The sequence below is a fragment of the Podarcis erhardii genome, assembly GCF_964252035.2.
Source record: "Podarcis erhardii genome assembly, chromosome: 2".
Lineage (NCBI taxonomy): Eukaryota > Metazoa > Chordata > Lepidosauria > Squamata > Lacertidae > Podarcis > Podarcis erhardii.
Genome location: NC_138498.1, coordinates 30,292,079 through 30,309,074, shown reverse-complemented (window position 1 = coordinate 30,309,074; position 16,996 = coordinate 30,292,079). Strand labels below are relative to the sequence as shown.

At 39.9% G+C, this 16,996-nt stretch overlaps 1 protein-coding gene across 2 annotated transcripts in view; it reads left to right on the top strand.

Annotated features, from left to right (window-relative positions):
* RPTOR (regulatory associated protein of MTOR complex 1) overlaps nucleotides 1–16,996 on the top strand; it is a 328,366-nt gene that overhangs the window by 20,385 nt on the left and 290,985 nt on the right. For both annotated transcript variants that reach the window (XM_081849519.1, XM_081849518.1), the window contains exons 2-3: nucleotides 9,908–10,010; nucleotides 16,051–16,133. In XM_081849519.1, the coding sequence (XP_081705645.1) occupies nucleotides 9,908–10,010; nucleotides 16,051–16,133 (186 nt within the window). The remainder of the gene's footprint in view (nucleotides 1–9,907; nucleotides 10,011–16,050; nucleotides 16,134–16,996) is intronic.

The following is a 16,996-nucleotide window of genomic DNA, read 5'->3' as shown; positions in this document are numbered from 1 at the left end:
GGGACTTTCTTTTCCTCTCCTGTCCCCTCCAGCCCCCTTATGCACCCTAAAAATCAGCTATCAGCTCTGGAGGTTTGATGGACTCTCCAAAGCAGATTTGGGGGTTGAGGGTGTACAGGTGGAAGCAGAATACAGTACAATAAATGGCAATTTCTTTGCACCAATGGAGCATGCTGGCTCAGCATTGGATACATTCCACAATCTTTTACAATCAGGTTTAGTAGATTTTTAAACTAAGTGTGACTGTGGCACAGTGATGCCTTTTACTATTGAGTTTCCAATCGATAGCAAATTAAAATTTGCATACTTGATGCAGCTATAGAACCTGCTATTATGCATTTCCATTCTGGCCTTTGGAACTGAACAGTGGTTAGTTTATTATGGTGTTATTGTGCCATTACAGTGTGCTTTTTGTGTCTACAATTTAATCCCATGATTCTTGCACCATACCTGTAATTTATAGCTGTTTTGTTCTCCTCCGTGCATTTCTTTTCTTTGAGAGCAGAATTGTGGCTGTTTGTTAAATGATGGTTTTGATTACAAATAAAGCACTTGTAAAGCTCTTTCTGCAAATTTCCAGTAAGCGTAGTTGGAAACTTAATCTGTATTCTAGCAAATATTACCTTCATTTACTGTTTTGGAGAACTATATAAATGTATGCAAGACGGTTATGAAAGTTTCAAAAAGTGTTCCTTTTTTCTGTCAGGGCATAGCATTTGTTTGTTAATGTGACAATAGTTTAAAAGGAAAATGAAATTCATCTTTAATAATCCTGTAGTAATATATCCTTGATTTGGAAAGATCTTTCACTGTCAGCTGAGTCACTCCTTTTGATGCATCCTGCTGTGTGAGTGCATAAATGAATCAATTACATTGACATTATTAAAACAACTTTGTCACAAACTAGAGCTCATTGCAAATAAATCATAATGTGTATTTTGCCATTATTTTCAATTTGACAGTCTAGAATTAAAGCAATATTTTTTAAAATGCTGTGCAGCACGGGATCACCTTGACAGAGTGTGAAATCACAAAGGGAGATCTGCAGCTCATTCAGGCTTTTGCATGAACATGGAATTGTTTAGATGACATTTGTCATTTGTGTCTAATTTGCAATTGTTTCCATGCTAAGGTGGTGCTGTGTTGAATTGAGTATACTATTAAATTGCAAAAAGAAGGATCACCCCCATATTTCTGTACATAAGTAATAGGAAACTTGTTTTCACACATTTTTGGTGCCAATATAAGAGAGGGCAATTCATAGCAATGGAAGGGCATGTCTGACTGGCTCAGGGTGGGATATGTCAGTCTGACTGGCTCAGAGGAGGAGAGTGGAAAGGATGCTGCCAACAGGGAGGGGCTGGAGAGGACACACTCCCCCCTCCTACTCCTGCTAGTTCCCTCTTCTGGAGCAAAGGGTTTCCCTTGCAGTGGGAGACACACACCCCACGGAAAAGTGCATGCCTCCAATCTCATACGAATCTCATAAGGAGAAGGAGTCTTGCAAGTGAGCGCATCATCTCTTGCCTTTAAAAGCTGGTGAGGGGAGCATGCCCATTGGTCAAGACATCATCATAGGTTTGGTTCAGTTTCAGACCCTGATGTTCTTCTTGAACACTTAGCCATGCTGCTGGTGATCTGTACCTGTACTTTGTTGTTGTTGTTTAGTTGTTTAGTCGTGTCCAACTCTTCGTGACCCCATGGACCAGAGCACGCCAGGCACTCCTGTCTTCCACTGCCTCCCGCAGTTTGGTCAAACTCATGTTTGTAGCTTCGAGAACACTGTCCAACCATCTCGTCCTCTGTCGTCCCCTTCTCCTTGTGCCCTCCATCTTTCCCAGCATCAGGGCCTTTTCCAGGGAGTCTTCTCTTCTCATGAGGTGGCCAAAGTATTGGAGCCTCAGCTTCAGGATCTATCCTTCCAATGAGCACTCAGGGCTGATTTCCTTAAGAAGGGATAGGTTTGATTTTCTTGCAGTCCATGGGACTCTCAAGAGTCTCCTCCAGCACCATAATTCAAAAGCATCAATTCTTCGGCGATCAGCCTTCTTTATGGTCCAGCTTTATGGTCCAGCTCTCACTTACATACATTACTACTGGGAAAACCATACCATACTAGTAAGCCTTGAATAAAGCTTTATTTATTATGTATACGTGAGAACCTCTTTCACTGCATTGTGATGGGAGCCAGGACGCTTTAGGGTACATCTTAAATGAGTAAAAAGTGATCAAACGTCCATATGAGTCCGCTAAATACTTCAGTTGCTTGTCTTAAATTTATCAGTAGACGTTATGGGTTTGTTCACATCCATGCTGTAAAACAGCAGTAGGGTACTCTATCAGTAATGTAGTTCTCATTAAATCAGTTGGCAGTACAGATGTCAAGTATATGAGATGTTGGCAGTCCTGAACCATGTATGAGGAAGAACAGGATACAAAAAATTAAAAAAATAAGTAATAAGCTTTACTGCTGGAGTAAAATACAGCAGTATGAGAATATATGTCCAAACACAGTTTGATGTCAATAAATATCTTCATACCTTATACTTTTTTCCTTTTTAATCCTTGCAGTGTGGTTTCAAAAGTGTGGTTTCAAATTGATATGTAATCTGTAACAAGGAATGATGGTTGGTAAATATTAAGGGGCTTGAATTTTCTGGGTCATACACTTAGAGGCTCAGATCCTGTACAGACCCTGAAGTTTGTGTCACCTTGGAATTCTGAGGAAAGGTAAAGGTAAAGGACCCCTGAATGGTTAAATCCAGTTGAATTCGATTTTGGGGTGTGGTGCTCATCTCCACTTTCAGGCCAAGGGAGATGGCATTCGTCCGCAGACAGCTTTCCAGGTCATGTGGCCAGCATCACTAATTCACTATTGGCGCACAGAACACACTGATGAGTGCCAGAGTGCACGGAAACGCCATTTACCTCCTCCTTGCAGCAGTACCTATTTATCTACTCACACTGGTATGCTTTCAAACTGCTAGGTTGGCAGGAGCTGGGACAAAGCAACAGAAGCTCACCATGTTGGGCAGATTTGAACAACTTACCTTCCGATCGGCAAGCCGGTTGGTTTGGACCACAGTACCACCCATGTCCCTTCCTGAGAAAAGGGGGAGTTTATGTGTGGGGGTTATATTTTCAATTTTTTTTATTGTTACATCTGATAAACAATTATAAATTGAGGTGAAAGGATATCATTCTCTCAGGGTTCAATACACATTGGGCTATAATACGTGGGAATAATTCCCTATTTGGTGCTGCTGCTCTGCAGGTAAAGGGAATTGCCTTGCTGTCGCAGGTTAGGATATGAACAGACTGGCTTTGGAATTTATCAAGGTCAACAGCCTTACTGTGATACATTGGTTTTTGCGGTGTTTGTACCGCTGGAGGACATCTCTGCCAGGAGCCTCTCAATCTTTGTTTTTTTTTTCTTAGGCTTGAATTATAATCCAGGCAATCTTCTTTCTCAGAAGAAATTGCTATTCACCTTTGGGCAAGTGGCAGACTATGCAGCTAATATATTTTATCTGCAGCACCTTTTTGCTGCTGCTGCTTCCTTCATTGGATGGCTTGCTGTATGGATGGATAATAGTGGAATACTGTACGCCTTTCATTTGTATTGTTTTCCTCACTATTGACTAAGCTACTGCTTCAACATCTTGATAGCTTGATTCTGTGGATTGTTCCCAAAGGTTTCAGTATTTGCGCAATAGTTATATTGATGAAAAAATGCCATTCTCTTCTTTCATAGTTTCTTATGTTTTTTGCCTTAGGTATGTTTTTCTCTGCATTTGTTGTTGTTTTTTTAAAAATAGTTATTTGCCTAAGGAATGTGGTTTTGTAACTACATCGAAGATAAAATACACAGATTTCTTATTTCTTGCTGAATGAGTTGCATATTGGAAGACAATCATTGGAAAAATCTCCCATGACACTCAAGTTTTCTCACCAAAAGTTATTATTGTAAACTGAGTGTCTAGATCATGTTTAGAACTAGAAATGCCTTCAGTCCTGAAGAGATTAGCCAGACCCAGCAGTAAATTAGTATGAAAAGGATTAATAGGGTGGTTATCCATGTTACTTTTAATACATGGGCAATAATATGCATGTAGCTCAAAAGCTTATCAATGTGCATGCCCAGGTTGAAAAACACACTTTTAAGAGGAGTGTGAAGAACTGGTAACATTTTTGTATGGTCTGAGACTATATGAGAATGGCCTCTGGTAGCCCTCTAAAAAAGCCTATTCATATTCCTTCCTATTCATAGTGTTTTTCTGGTAGTTCCCTGGTACAGATCACTTAGTTGAAAAGGTTGCCACTCTTATGGACCAGTGGGCACCACTTGAATTTTGAGAAAGTGTCGTGGATACTAGTCACAAAGTGACTCATGGGCTGGGGGTACAACACAAAATTAGAGAGAATACAGTCATTGCTTCTTCCCCAGACAACTTCATTTTACTGTGGGAATTCAGTAGGGTCCTACTGCTTCAGTATCAGAATTTAAGCATCAAATACAATTATTTAAACAGGAAAAAAATAATCTAAAAATGACATAGCTGCTAAGCACGATTTGAAACCAACATAAAACCAGTAGGGAGTAATTCAGTACAAGAATCTAAATGTATACCACTTCACTTAACCAGTGAAGAACATAAAAACAAACAAACCATTGCTTTGAATTGTGTTCATAAAATCATAAAATTGTAGAGTTGGAAGGGACCCCAAGGGTCATCTGGTCAGTGGCCAACCTCTCCTTAAAAATCTCCAGTGTCTGAGAGTCCACAATGTCCCAAGGGAGTCTGTTCCACTGTTGAACAGCTCTTACTGTCAGAAAGTTCTTCCTGATGTTTAGTCAGAATCTCCTTTCTTTTAACTTGAATCCATTGGTCTTAGCCTTCACTGCAGGAGAAAACCAGCTTGCTCCATCTTCCATGTGACAGCACTTCAGATATCTGAAGATGGCTATTATATCTCCTCCGAGTCTCCTCTTTTCCAGGCTAAACATACCCACTCCCTCTACTGTTCCCCATAAGGCTTGGTCTCCAGACCTTTACTCATCTTTGTTCAGAAATGGGTGAGCACTTGGGCTCTGTTCCCTGCTTTTCTCTGTACCATGGTCTGGCTTCCTGTCATCTTCTGTGTGCAAGCAGCATAAGAGTTGAGCTAGTTGGGGCAGAATTTAATTCAAGACTATAGCATTTCGTTCTGCTTTACACTACCACGTGCATTCCCATAGGGCTAAATGCCTGTACATAACATAGTTCACATTTATGTGTGTTAAGATAGAATCAGACTTGGTCCAATTTTTCTTTTTCTCTGTTGCACAATAAAGCTTCTAAACTGAAATACCTGTTAACTGTGAAACTGCTTTCTCCCCTTTCCTAAGGGCTGTTCAGTCCTCTGGGAATTCCTGTAAAGTGCTGATAGAAGGAACTGCTTCAGAAATCATGAAGCTTCCTCCTGCATCCTAGAAAGCATTACTTTAACCCCTTGATAACATAAAATGAGGAAATGTGAAACATGCATAACGTCCATGATAGCAGTGCATTTTGATCAACAATTTGCCTTGGGATGTAGCCCCTGTGCTGATATGTTTTGCAGCAAGCTTTTTGGATGTAGGGAGAGGGAGGAGATAGTAGAGACTGCAGGGTTTTTACTCTAAAAATACATGGGATTCTCCCTGTTTGGTCCCACCCTCCAATTCTTTCTTCATACAGTCTCTCTGCTGTGTGCTCCAGTTTCTAGCTTTCTCTATAAATTATACATTTGTATGGCTTCAGCTTTGCTGAAAGTTTTTCCCCTGCTCTGAATCTTAATGAGCACCCCAGGGATGTGGAGATCCAGGTGGCTTTCCTCTAGAAAGGCATGGGAATGCTGAGTACTATTTATGTAAATATTTGTGAGAGGAGGTCCCTTATATATGCGACTTTAAAATAAGGAATTGTGGTAAACAACAATCAAGGAATGATGCCATCCCAGAAATAAGTTTTGTGCAACTTTAGAGTGTTATTAATGATTGATCTTTGATTTTTTCCCTCCCGCTCCTTGCCCTGGATATATCAGAATGCATGTATTTGATCCAAACTTTCTTCTGTTGCCATTGAATTAGCAGCCCTAGGCAAGACAGAGATGTGAAGCCAACTGGCAGTTCTCTGTCTTGCCTAGACACTACAAATCTTGCTTTATTATATAATAAAGCCCATTTTAATAGCTTTTCATCTTCATAATTAAAACACTTAATGCCCGTAGTACAAATATATAGAAGAAAGGATAGCATCCAATAAATGTTCTCTATATTTAATATCTTATCACAGTGCAAACAGAATAAACTTTATAATTTTATGCATTCTTTTTCCAAAGAGAAAGGAACTACCATAGTATCCATGCAACCTGTTGTACCTCCATGTATGTTTTATGAATGGATGCAAATGCTCATATCTGATTCTGCATTTGGGTCACATGTTTGAACAAATGGAGTTATACAAATATATGGTAAGACTGCATTTGGAACATTGTGTACAGTTCTGGTCACCTCACCTCAAATTGTAAATTGTAGAATTGGAAAAGGTTCTGAAAAGCATAATAAGAAGAATCAAGGGGTGTGGAGCAAGTCCCTTTCAAGGGAAGGTTACAGGCTGTGACCATTTTAGGCACATTGAATTGACATGTGATCGCCCATGCACAGGTCTTTTTGGACCCAGAACAGGGCAGATAGGGGGCAGTAATGGGGTTTAATGTGCTTATGCACACTCCATTGCTGCTTGCGGGGGCCGGGGATGGAACCCCCGTGTGAAATGTTCGCTGCCTGTACAACATTTGGAGCTTTTCCCTTTAGTGAAAATGCAAGAGGTGACATGATAAAGGTGTATAAGATTATGCATGGCATGTGGAAAGTCAGTAATATAAAGTTTTGTTTCTTCTCTTCTAACAGCAGTACTTGGGGATGTCCAGTGAAGCTGAATGTTAGAAAATTCAGGACAGACAAAATAAAGTATTTCTGTACACAGCTTGAGGTTAAAATGTAATTTGTTCTCACAAGAGGTGCAGATCGCTTTGAAAGAGGACTAGACCAATTCATGGAAGATAAGGTTGCCCATGTCTATTAACCACAATGGCAACATTCTACCTCTGGTGTCAGAGGTAGCATGCCTCTGATTACCAGTTGCTGAGGTTCACACCCATCCTGTTTGCTCTTGGGTCCTCTTTTTGAGCTTCCTATCTGGCCACTGTGAAAGCAGAGCGTTGGACTAGATCAGGCATAGGCAAACTCGGCCCTCCAGATATTTTTGAGACTACAATTCCCATCATCCCTGACCACTGGCCCTGTTAGCTAGGGATGATGGGAGTCCCAAAACATCTGGAGGGCCAAGTTTTCCTATGTCTGGAATAGATGGACCTTTGGCTTCATCTTGTATTCTTATGGCGTTTATTCAGCAAAGTTTTATCACACTGGAAAAATCTAAGGAGATAGGATTGACAATTGAATTTCCTTGGTGTTCTAAAATTAGTAAAATATCCACTTTTTGTATTCTGTATTTTATAATGGTCTTGTTCCTCGGGCTGTAATGTTACTGTTTTATTGCATGTCTTACATCATATCTAGACTGACCGCAGTAGACCTTCCCTGCAGAAACTGTTACGGTACTTGCCTTTGGTCCCTGGCGGCATCATTTAATCACACCTTTCTTGTTGGTTTTTTATTATGAAATTATGAAATGCTTTATTCCTTTTCAGCTTTTTTTGTTACACTTTATTGCTTTGGAGTTCTGTAATTCAACTCTGAGACTGTTACTGAGTCAGGTACTTTATCTTCAGTAGCTTGAGGTTTCTTGCTCAGAGGCTGTGTTTAAAAGAAGGTGAAATGTCTGGTTTGTGGAATTTCAGGCTGTATCAGCACTGAACTTGTATTATTTGTCTTTCTTCATGCTTCTTACAAAAGATTCATCATGTAACATCTTCTTCTGCTTTTTGTCTGCATATATTGGATTAGGCCAAAGTCCCTGTGCAATTCTTTGGCCATAGTTTTCTTGTCAATGTCCCAAATTTATATATATATATGCATGCTCCTGTGAGACTGGAATAGCCAAGATGTGTAATGAACAGGAAAGAGTGGGGAGAAGAGGCTGTTGTAATAGTGGACTGAGACAACATGAGCCTAAGGGCATCATTAACTCTTATCATACACCAGTGTAATAGAGTCCTACAGCTATTATTAGATAGCTACAAATTGAAGTGGTATAGTTTGGCCCTTGTACAGTGCGGGAGTTCCTAAAGTATAATATCTTGGAGAGCATGCAATTACCCAGTCTTGCAGTAAGAATATTGCACAGATATTCTTTACCACAAACCATGTAGTATGCTTAGAATCAAATTCCTTTCTTCAGTGATAACATGTATGGTGAAACTGTGTCTTGTGATCTACCTGCAATATATGAGCTTTATTTTAAGAGATCCAAAACACATTTAAGGCTCTTTTTGTTTATCTGGCTTCCTGAGTGGTCACTTAAGGCAAGGCATGCTATGTTGCATTATTGATTTGTGAATCTTGAATAATGTGTTTCCATTACTTTTTAATAAAGCATTTCTGTTGGACTCTGCCTAATCCATGAAGTTTGGCAGAGATCCACTGGCAATCAGTCTTCAGTGGAACTGCACTAAGGGCTTTAGAAACAGCAGCTTTAGGAATTTAAGACACATATGCTGCCCCAGGATGTGTTTTCTGAACAAAAGATAACCTGAGGCAGATTTCCCTAATCAAGAAACAGATTTGGAGATCAATACATGAATGTTTAGGGTGCAACCTTGTATTTAATAGTTCCTTAGGATAATTAGAAATAGGGTCAGTCAGCAATTTGCCACGAACAACATTTGACTTTTCTCTAAAACCATGTAGAAATAGGTTTCAGCAAAATTGTTGCAATTAAATACAAATACAAATTTTCCCTAATTTGTACATTTCAGAATGGTAGGACCAGCTTTTCCAATAAGTTGACAAAACAAATCAGCAAACCAAGCAAACATTTGTGCTGGTGTACCCACCCATGTTCGTTATTTGTGCACATCAGTGGCCTGAAAGAAGCAGCTTTCTTTTACTTACAAAAGATTTCTTACCTATACAACTGGAAATTGTTTTTTCTTGCCAAAGGTTACCAGGCAAGTGCCTGTTTTTAAATACTTTGTACAGATACGAGCACAAGCACTTTGAGAGTGCATTTGGGGTCTTGGGGCTATGGTGCAAAAGGTTATCCATACTTTTTGCTAACTTGTCTAATAAATTAATTTGGTTGTTATAGATGCTATAGCAGAACTGAGAAGCTTTTGTCTGCATATTAATCACAGCAATCATTGCACAGATGGAATTTCCCATTGGAGAACGGGAACACATTTTCATGCTGAATGTTGGACTCAGTTTCCTACAGTGACTGCAAACGAAATGTATACTTATTGTTTGACAAGCAGGTGGCTTCTTTCCATGTGCAGGCCGTTAAACTTGCTTAAATTCAGAGACAGAATTGCAGTAGAAATACCCTCCACCAGTTGTTGCTTAGAACAGAGATTAATGGCCAGAATCTTTCATTTTAGAAGCTTAAGCAATTACATTACCTGCTAATATTCTTTCAGAGGGCTATCCTACATGATGAAAAAAAATTGCAGTAAAGATGCCTTTATCTTCTCTTGTTAGTATTTGTAGATATATACATGAGTTTTTAGGCCATGTATGCTACAGCACTGCACTTCAACTGTTGGGTCAGGACCTACTAGTGGATCGTCACAGCAGCAGCACTACCACCATGCAAATATATGGTAAAACAGTAAGAAACTGGTCCCCAAATGTATGTTTGGTCTGAAAAGGCTAAAGGATTGTCTTAAACAATGTACTGATCATCTCTCTTCCTTTTTTCAGATGAAGACGGTTAGTGTTGCCTTAGTGTTGTGTCTAAATGTCGGAGTGGACCCTCCTGATGTGGTGAAGACAACTCCATGTGCCCGTCTTGAGTGCTGGATAGGTGAGTCCATTTGAATATTATTTGTTTAATCTTTTAACCAGCCCTGTCTTGAGACTGGAGGCAGGTAACAACACATTAAACACAAATCCTGTGTTAAAATGCAGATTAAAGCAGGTTGATTTACTAAATGCCACACTACCTCCTCCTGGCAGCTTAATTTTAAGCCACTGAAATTCAGCCCTAGTGTAAAAGGGCTTATCTGTCTGAAAGAGATTCAGCCTCAGGCTAGCTTTGCAGGGGAGGATTGTGGAGCAGATACCAAGAACACTTCTCTGCATGGCCACTGCTATTTGTGTGAAGCCAGAAACATGCTGCTCATAGTTGATCTATTCTAGAGGATTTCAGAGGCACGTGGGCCGCAACACCTTTTGGGGGCCACTTTGAATATCCTGTTATGAATAGTGTGTGATTAGTTGTACATTATAGTCCCTCTGTTGTGTATGTCCCTGGATATAACCAGAGTTAATGTAGTGAAGTTTTGATACCTGCAAGGATTTGGGTGTAGTAGTATGCATTTTGCATTTCATTGTTTACTAGAAAGAGGTTTCATAATGCAGGTTAGATGTAGGTCACCAAAAACCCCAAGCCAAATTATTTTCTTACAATTTTACATTGTGATTTTTGACTGCTGAGAAGACATATTGACATGGCCGAGTGACTGGACCTTGGGGGCAATAATTCTCAAACTGAAATGTCTGTTGAAAAAATTGCACAACCATAATTCTTTCCTTTCTTTTTGTGTTAGTCCACCTCATTTTCCTGGTATCTTAATTGAGACTGGGCATTAATTCTTGTTTGTTGACAAATAGACCCTAATCGTAATTGAACAGGGGTGCTTTGTGTATGTAAATGTTTCATTAAAGCAGCAGCTCCTTGCCAGAACTTCAGTTTAGTTCAAATGTCAAAAAAGTATGGGTTCTGACAGTAATTTTGATAAATTGAATTTGGTGGAGAGAGGGACAGATAAAACTTTCTGTGCACTGCTGTTGTCTAAATGACAATTTAATGTCATTTATAATGTCACATATTCAGTATGAATGCAGTCTGTCCCCCCCACATCAGGTATTTCCCAGTGCACGTGATTTGTATGCATAATTAACTTGTTCTGTGTGGATCACTGGCTTTCTTAAGAGCATGTATTCTAATAGACAAACAAAATCTAGGAAATGTTGGATTGCTCCAAAATTTTGGAATATTGCAGTAAATGGAAAGGTCTTGTCTGAAATGAACAAAAAGCCAGAGGCATTCATATTGGTATTGTCTGGGTATTTTCTTACCCTATAAAAGAGCTGCAACATCAGGTTTAATTGCTAAGAAGACAGAAGGTTTTACAAAGTGACTTCAGCATTTACTGCAGAGCTGTTAACCAAGACTTATGTTTACATGCATGTTCAGTTATGTGAAGATAAGTATGGATGACTTCTCCTTGTATTATAACAGCCGTGGTATAATGCTAGTATTTGGGATGCTACAACAACTGTGTATTTTATTTTATTTCTTAGAAATAAGTGCACTGAATATAGGAAATAATTGTGAGGAGTCATGCTTTTCCATTTGACTCAGCATGCTGGCATCCCCAACTAGCTGAGAAGACATCACATTTTTATAATCATTTCTTGTCTGCATTTTGTACTGGGGTACTCTCCACTTGCTTGCTCAGTCTGATTTGTAAGTAGCAGAGGACCAGGAAAACCCAGGCATGATTTTTCCAATGTCCAGGAGAGCCTGAACATGTTTTGCTCCAATCTGCTGCTTACTGGCCAGAGCAGCAGAGAGCTACAGAAATATTTAGGATTTCCTGCTGTAGCTCTGCTAAGAAGATGGAAGTGTTGAAAGAAGTAACACTTTGCATCTCCTTCCCCACACATGCAGCACAGCAAGCCACTGAAATAGTGAGAAGTGATACAGCCTTTCCCCCTGCACTCTGTGTTCTAGACTCTTCTGCATATTGAGTAACTGGGAGGTAGATGGAAGGAAGGAAGGAAGGAAGGAAGGAAGGAAGGAAGGAAGGAAGGAAGGGGCTTTGCATCCCTGCAGTGAAACAATGTAGGAATTGAGCATTCCCTGTTTTGTCACCTGGTACCACAGTGTGTGATATTTATATACGTGAGCCCCACACAATTTATACTTTTTAAAAAACACAGTGATATTTTAATAGCCACTAAGTAATGTTTTTGCACTCTTCTCCTTTTGCTGTGCCTTAAATCTGTCTCCCTGGGATTAAAACTGGAGTGAACAAAATGCGGTTATGTTTTGAAGGTTGAGTGAAGAATAGGTGTGCATATCTTCTGTAATTTGCCTTGAATGAGCTTTGAAGCACTAGTACATTCATTTTTGAGAAGATACGGTTGTTAGGTGTACTGCTTTCACTCCAGATAATAGTGTTCCTGTAATATTTCCTATCTTCTCTTAGAAAAATGACACCTGTCTCTTATTTTGCTTTTGCTTTATGACCTGGCATTAAATGTCACAATAAGTGTGTAGAAAATGTCATTAAGAAAGATGAATGCCCTGTAGCATTCAAAGGCGGGAAAATCTGTTTATAGCAGTAGTGTAAATGAGTTGAATACTGAATAGAAGCAATGTAATGCAACTGAAATCTCTCTGTTTATACACTGCCTAATGGAGGCAGTGCATCAAAACAAGGCAGGAAATGTGACGTGGTTTGTTACAGTCCCTAGAAATGGACTAACTGTAAAATAATACTGTTCTTTTCTCCTAAATGTGACCCAAATGCCACAATGCATCATTAAGAGTTAATTTTAGCAAAAGGGAAAACAGCAATCCCAGGACAGTTACTTCTCCACTGTGTCTGGAAACCATGCCAGCCAGTGATAATGATGTATAGGTAAAAGAGATGCGGGTGGCGCTGTGGTCTAAACCACTGAGCCTCTTGGACTTTGCCGATCAGAAGGTTGGTGGTTCAAATCGCCATGACGGAGTGAGCTGTTGTTGCTGTGTCCCAGCTCCTACCAACCTACCAGTCTGAAAGCACGCCAGTGTGAGTGGATAAATAGGTACCACTGTGGCGGGAAGGTAAACAGCGTTTCTGTGCACTCTGGCTTCCGTCACAATGTTCTGTTGCACCAGAAGCTGTTTAGTCATGCTGGCCACATGACCTGGGAAGCTGTCTGTACACAAACGCCACCTCCCTTGGCCTGAAAGCAAAATGAGCACCGCAACCCCATAGTCACCTTTGACTGGACTTAACCATCCAGGCGTCCTTTACCTTTACCTTTAATGATGTATGACTAAATACTTGATGAAGATAGCATTTCATGTCTGGGTAAGAGCAGATACAATGCATTTATTATTTCAGTACAATAAAATTGATGGTAAAGGAATCCCTTATAACCAGAACACGTGTTCTGAGGCTAACAAGAACTAGCCTTTCCATTGGAGCCTTGGAGGTTCTGGCCCTTCTTAAGCAGCTGCTCTTTTGAGTAGCCATGGCAAGAACGACACAACAGCTGTCTATTTTTTTATTATCCCCTTCATTTTCCTTTTGATTTTGCCAGTGCCACTGTTTTCTATTTCTCCAATCTTTTCAGTCATTTGTCTGAAGTGAGCTCTTGCCACTACTTTTCTTTGCTATTGGTGCTTTTGCTGGATCCTTCCTGGGCATTTTAGTGGGTCTAAAAGGATGCATGAGAAAACATCAGAGTTAAGCAACTGGAAGATGTGCTTGATAATCACTTCTGGGTCACCTTGGAGGTCTACTACAAGGGCATAGAGCAGGCTATTCCAACATTTTGATTCTGAATGTGTGACCCGAGAAACAGTGTTCCATAGTGCAACTTGCTTATCTAGACAAAACGCCAACTGCCTGAAAGTATTTGCCTCTTGATGAGACTCACAACTGTCCTGTGAGGTAAGTTTAGACTGAGAGACAGTGACTGGTCAGAGTTCACTCAATGAATTTAGAAACCATGCAAGTCCAAAGCCAGCTTTAAAAGCATTGACTAATAGGAGACTTCAGAAAGCAAGAATTCTTTATAGTATTTTTTGTAAAAAAAAAAAATTGAATAGGGGAAATGTCTAACCCATTCTTAGTTCTTTTCACCTTAGAGCTATTGCTTCACCAGTCGGTACTAGAGTTATTCTTTTTGTCCATAGCGTCAGGTGGGTTCCATTAAGCATGCAAATGTTCCTTTGGCATTCCACAAGGACATGATTCTTCCCTGGGTGGACTTGCACTGTAACTCATTAGTCTCTCTTTGCATGCATTTTTTACAAATTAATCTTGGTGCTTCAGGGAGTAATTTGGAAATGACCCAGTTTTTCAGCCCTAGCTTTGCCAAAAGCATGGTACTGTATTGGAAGGATGCTTTTAGCTCGGTTCTTAAAGAATGAGAAGGGCCTTCTGAGGAAGATACAGGCAGTTAAGTGGGGAGATGTAAGCTTTTGTCTGAATTGTGTATTCTGAGTGTCAGGAGACAAAAATGCTAGCATACCCATCTTCTGCTTAAAAATGGGTGAGAACTTTTCATGTTGGTTTTTAGTGTTGTGGGGCAATATTCTTCTCCCCCAACTGGGGAAGCCTGTTCCTTTAATATAGGTACAGCTAGGGCTCAACACATGAGTGAATGCAAGCAGCTGGCTTACATTAGCAACATCTGGAAATGACTGTATCTGTTGTCTCATTGGCAATTGGTGGTGCTGCCTGAGGCTGATGCAAGTTGGGAGTTAACAGCATCTGGAGGGCAACAAGTTGATTGCAGAATTCTGAGGAATTGCTATTACTGGAAATCATTACTTCCTCCCCAGCTTCAGCAGTTTTTCTCCATAACTGTGTTGAGAACTTCTTTTTGTGAGTGTTCCTTTGTTGAAAAGTGGGATCCATAAATGTTCAGAATACTAAATTCTACTCTGATACTCAATTCTGTGTTTGAACTGCAGTAGCCTTGATTACAGCTGACCACGTACTTCTCCAGAAACCTCTGTTTTGATAAAAGATGAGCAGAGCAGCAGAAGGGATTACTTTTTCTTTGTGTCTTTTGGAATATTTTGATTTGGTCTTGGAAAAGCATTTGCCATTTACCTATCTGTTCTTTCCTTATTTTGAAAATAAATAAATCAGCTACTAGAATAAAAATGCTAATCGCTTCTGTTGGTGATCCTCATGCCTATCAAAACCCTGATGTTCTGAAGCTGTAGTGCTGAAATATAATTTCCTATATCTCACTGCACTAAACCCTGATTGTTAGAGAACCTCAAATACAGCTTTTTAAAAGTTTTAAGCGGAGAGCACTGCTGTGTGATGATGGGCATTAGCTTTTTATCTGTGAAAAATCCTCTATTTGAGCTGAGCTCAATGAAAATTAAGGAGACAGCCACCTTGATAACTTTATGCTTACCATGGGAAGACAGCTATGACCTGCTGGTCTGGATTGTGGAGATCTCTCTCTCTCTCTCTCTCTCTCTCTCTCTTGTGGAGATCTCTCTCTCTCTCTCTCTCTCTCTCTCTCTCTCTCTCTCTCTCACACACACACACACACACACACACACACACGTTGTTGCTGTCTAATAACAGTACCACGAAAAATATACTACATGGCCACATCATAATCTCATTTCACAGAAATCACTTAGAAGGTACCTGCACATTTTACCCCGTAACTTCCTTTCTAGGGGGGCTATATACTTGTTTTTGCTTAAGTAAGCTTCCATGGGTGCCATGGCACCTTGCAGGGTTGATTACCTCTGTTTTAAGGTAGCAGTCCTCAGTTGGCTGGGACAGGGCAAGACTGGTGGAAATGCTAAGCATGTTAGTGTCTCTGCACCAAGCTCCCTTTATATCAGTGTCCTAAAGAAAGCAGCTATCTCATACTCCAGGGCCTTTTATCCAGAATTTATGCAAGTTGCCTGGTTTGCTACATTACATCCTTGGAGATTGCACAAGGTTGGTGCAAAGTAACGTTGTGGGCTATAATCTGTATTCAAATACCCTTCCCTCTATACACATTTGGCTGAAGTAGAAATTATGTGAATATTCTTGAGGAACTGATCAAAAGTCTCATGACTCTTTTATGTGTTTTAGATCCTCTGTCAATGGGGCCACAGAAAGCTTTGGAAACTATTGGTGCAAATCTGCAGAAACAGTATGAAAACTGGCAACCAAGGGTAAGTATGATTTTTGTGTTAGAGAGGAGTTCTATGCCTCCTTTTTCCAATCAACTGTGTGTACTACTTGTACTACATGAAAAAACCCTGGTTTCAGCTTGGAGTATGGAACATCCCTTACATAACTTAATGACTTGCCAATATTCATAACTTGTCTGTCCATTCATGTGGATAGAACCTTGCAAGTTCTCAAAAGCTATTAGGCTTTGCTTGGGTGAATTTACTTTGAAACAGGAATAATTTTCAGTCAAGATTTTTATACTGCCATTTGTATTCAACATGGCTCCCATTGATATAACTTTCTGAGTAGTTGGAATTCAGTAGTTAGTTTCTGTGTAGGTTGGGGTCTTTTCTGCACTATCAGTTTTTTGGTGAATTTCTGCAATCTTGACCGGCTCAACTATGCTGTTTATGACTGTTAGACTTTAGATTTATGGTATGGTAATTGCCAGAAACAGGGATTACACTAGCTTCTTTCCATGGAAGTGGCAATTTGTGTAAAGCCCCCACGGCTTTGGAAGTTTTAATTATGGTAGCAAAACCATGCTCAGTGAGCTTAAAATTGTTGTACCCGTGTGGGCACCTGCTACTTACAAACGTCTTCTCATATGGAAAGATTGTCACCCAGTTCCATTTTTTGGTTGTTGTGCTCCATAAACATTCTATGTCTGAAGCTGGCACATTCCATTTCTGTACGAAATAATAATAAGTAATTATGTTCATAAATATTCAGGGGGCACAGTCACTCTTTAAGTACAGTGGTACGTGTTATGTAAACTTAATTCGTTCCGGAGGTCTGGTTACGAACTTAATTCATTCTGTCCTTAACCTGAAACTGTTCTTAACCTGAAGCACCACTTTAG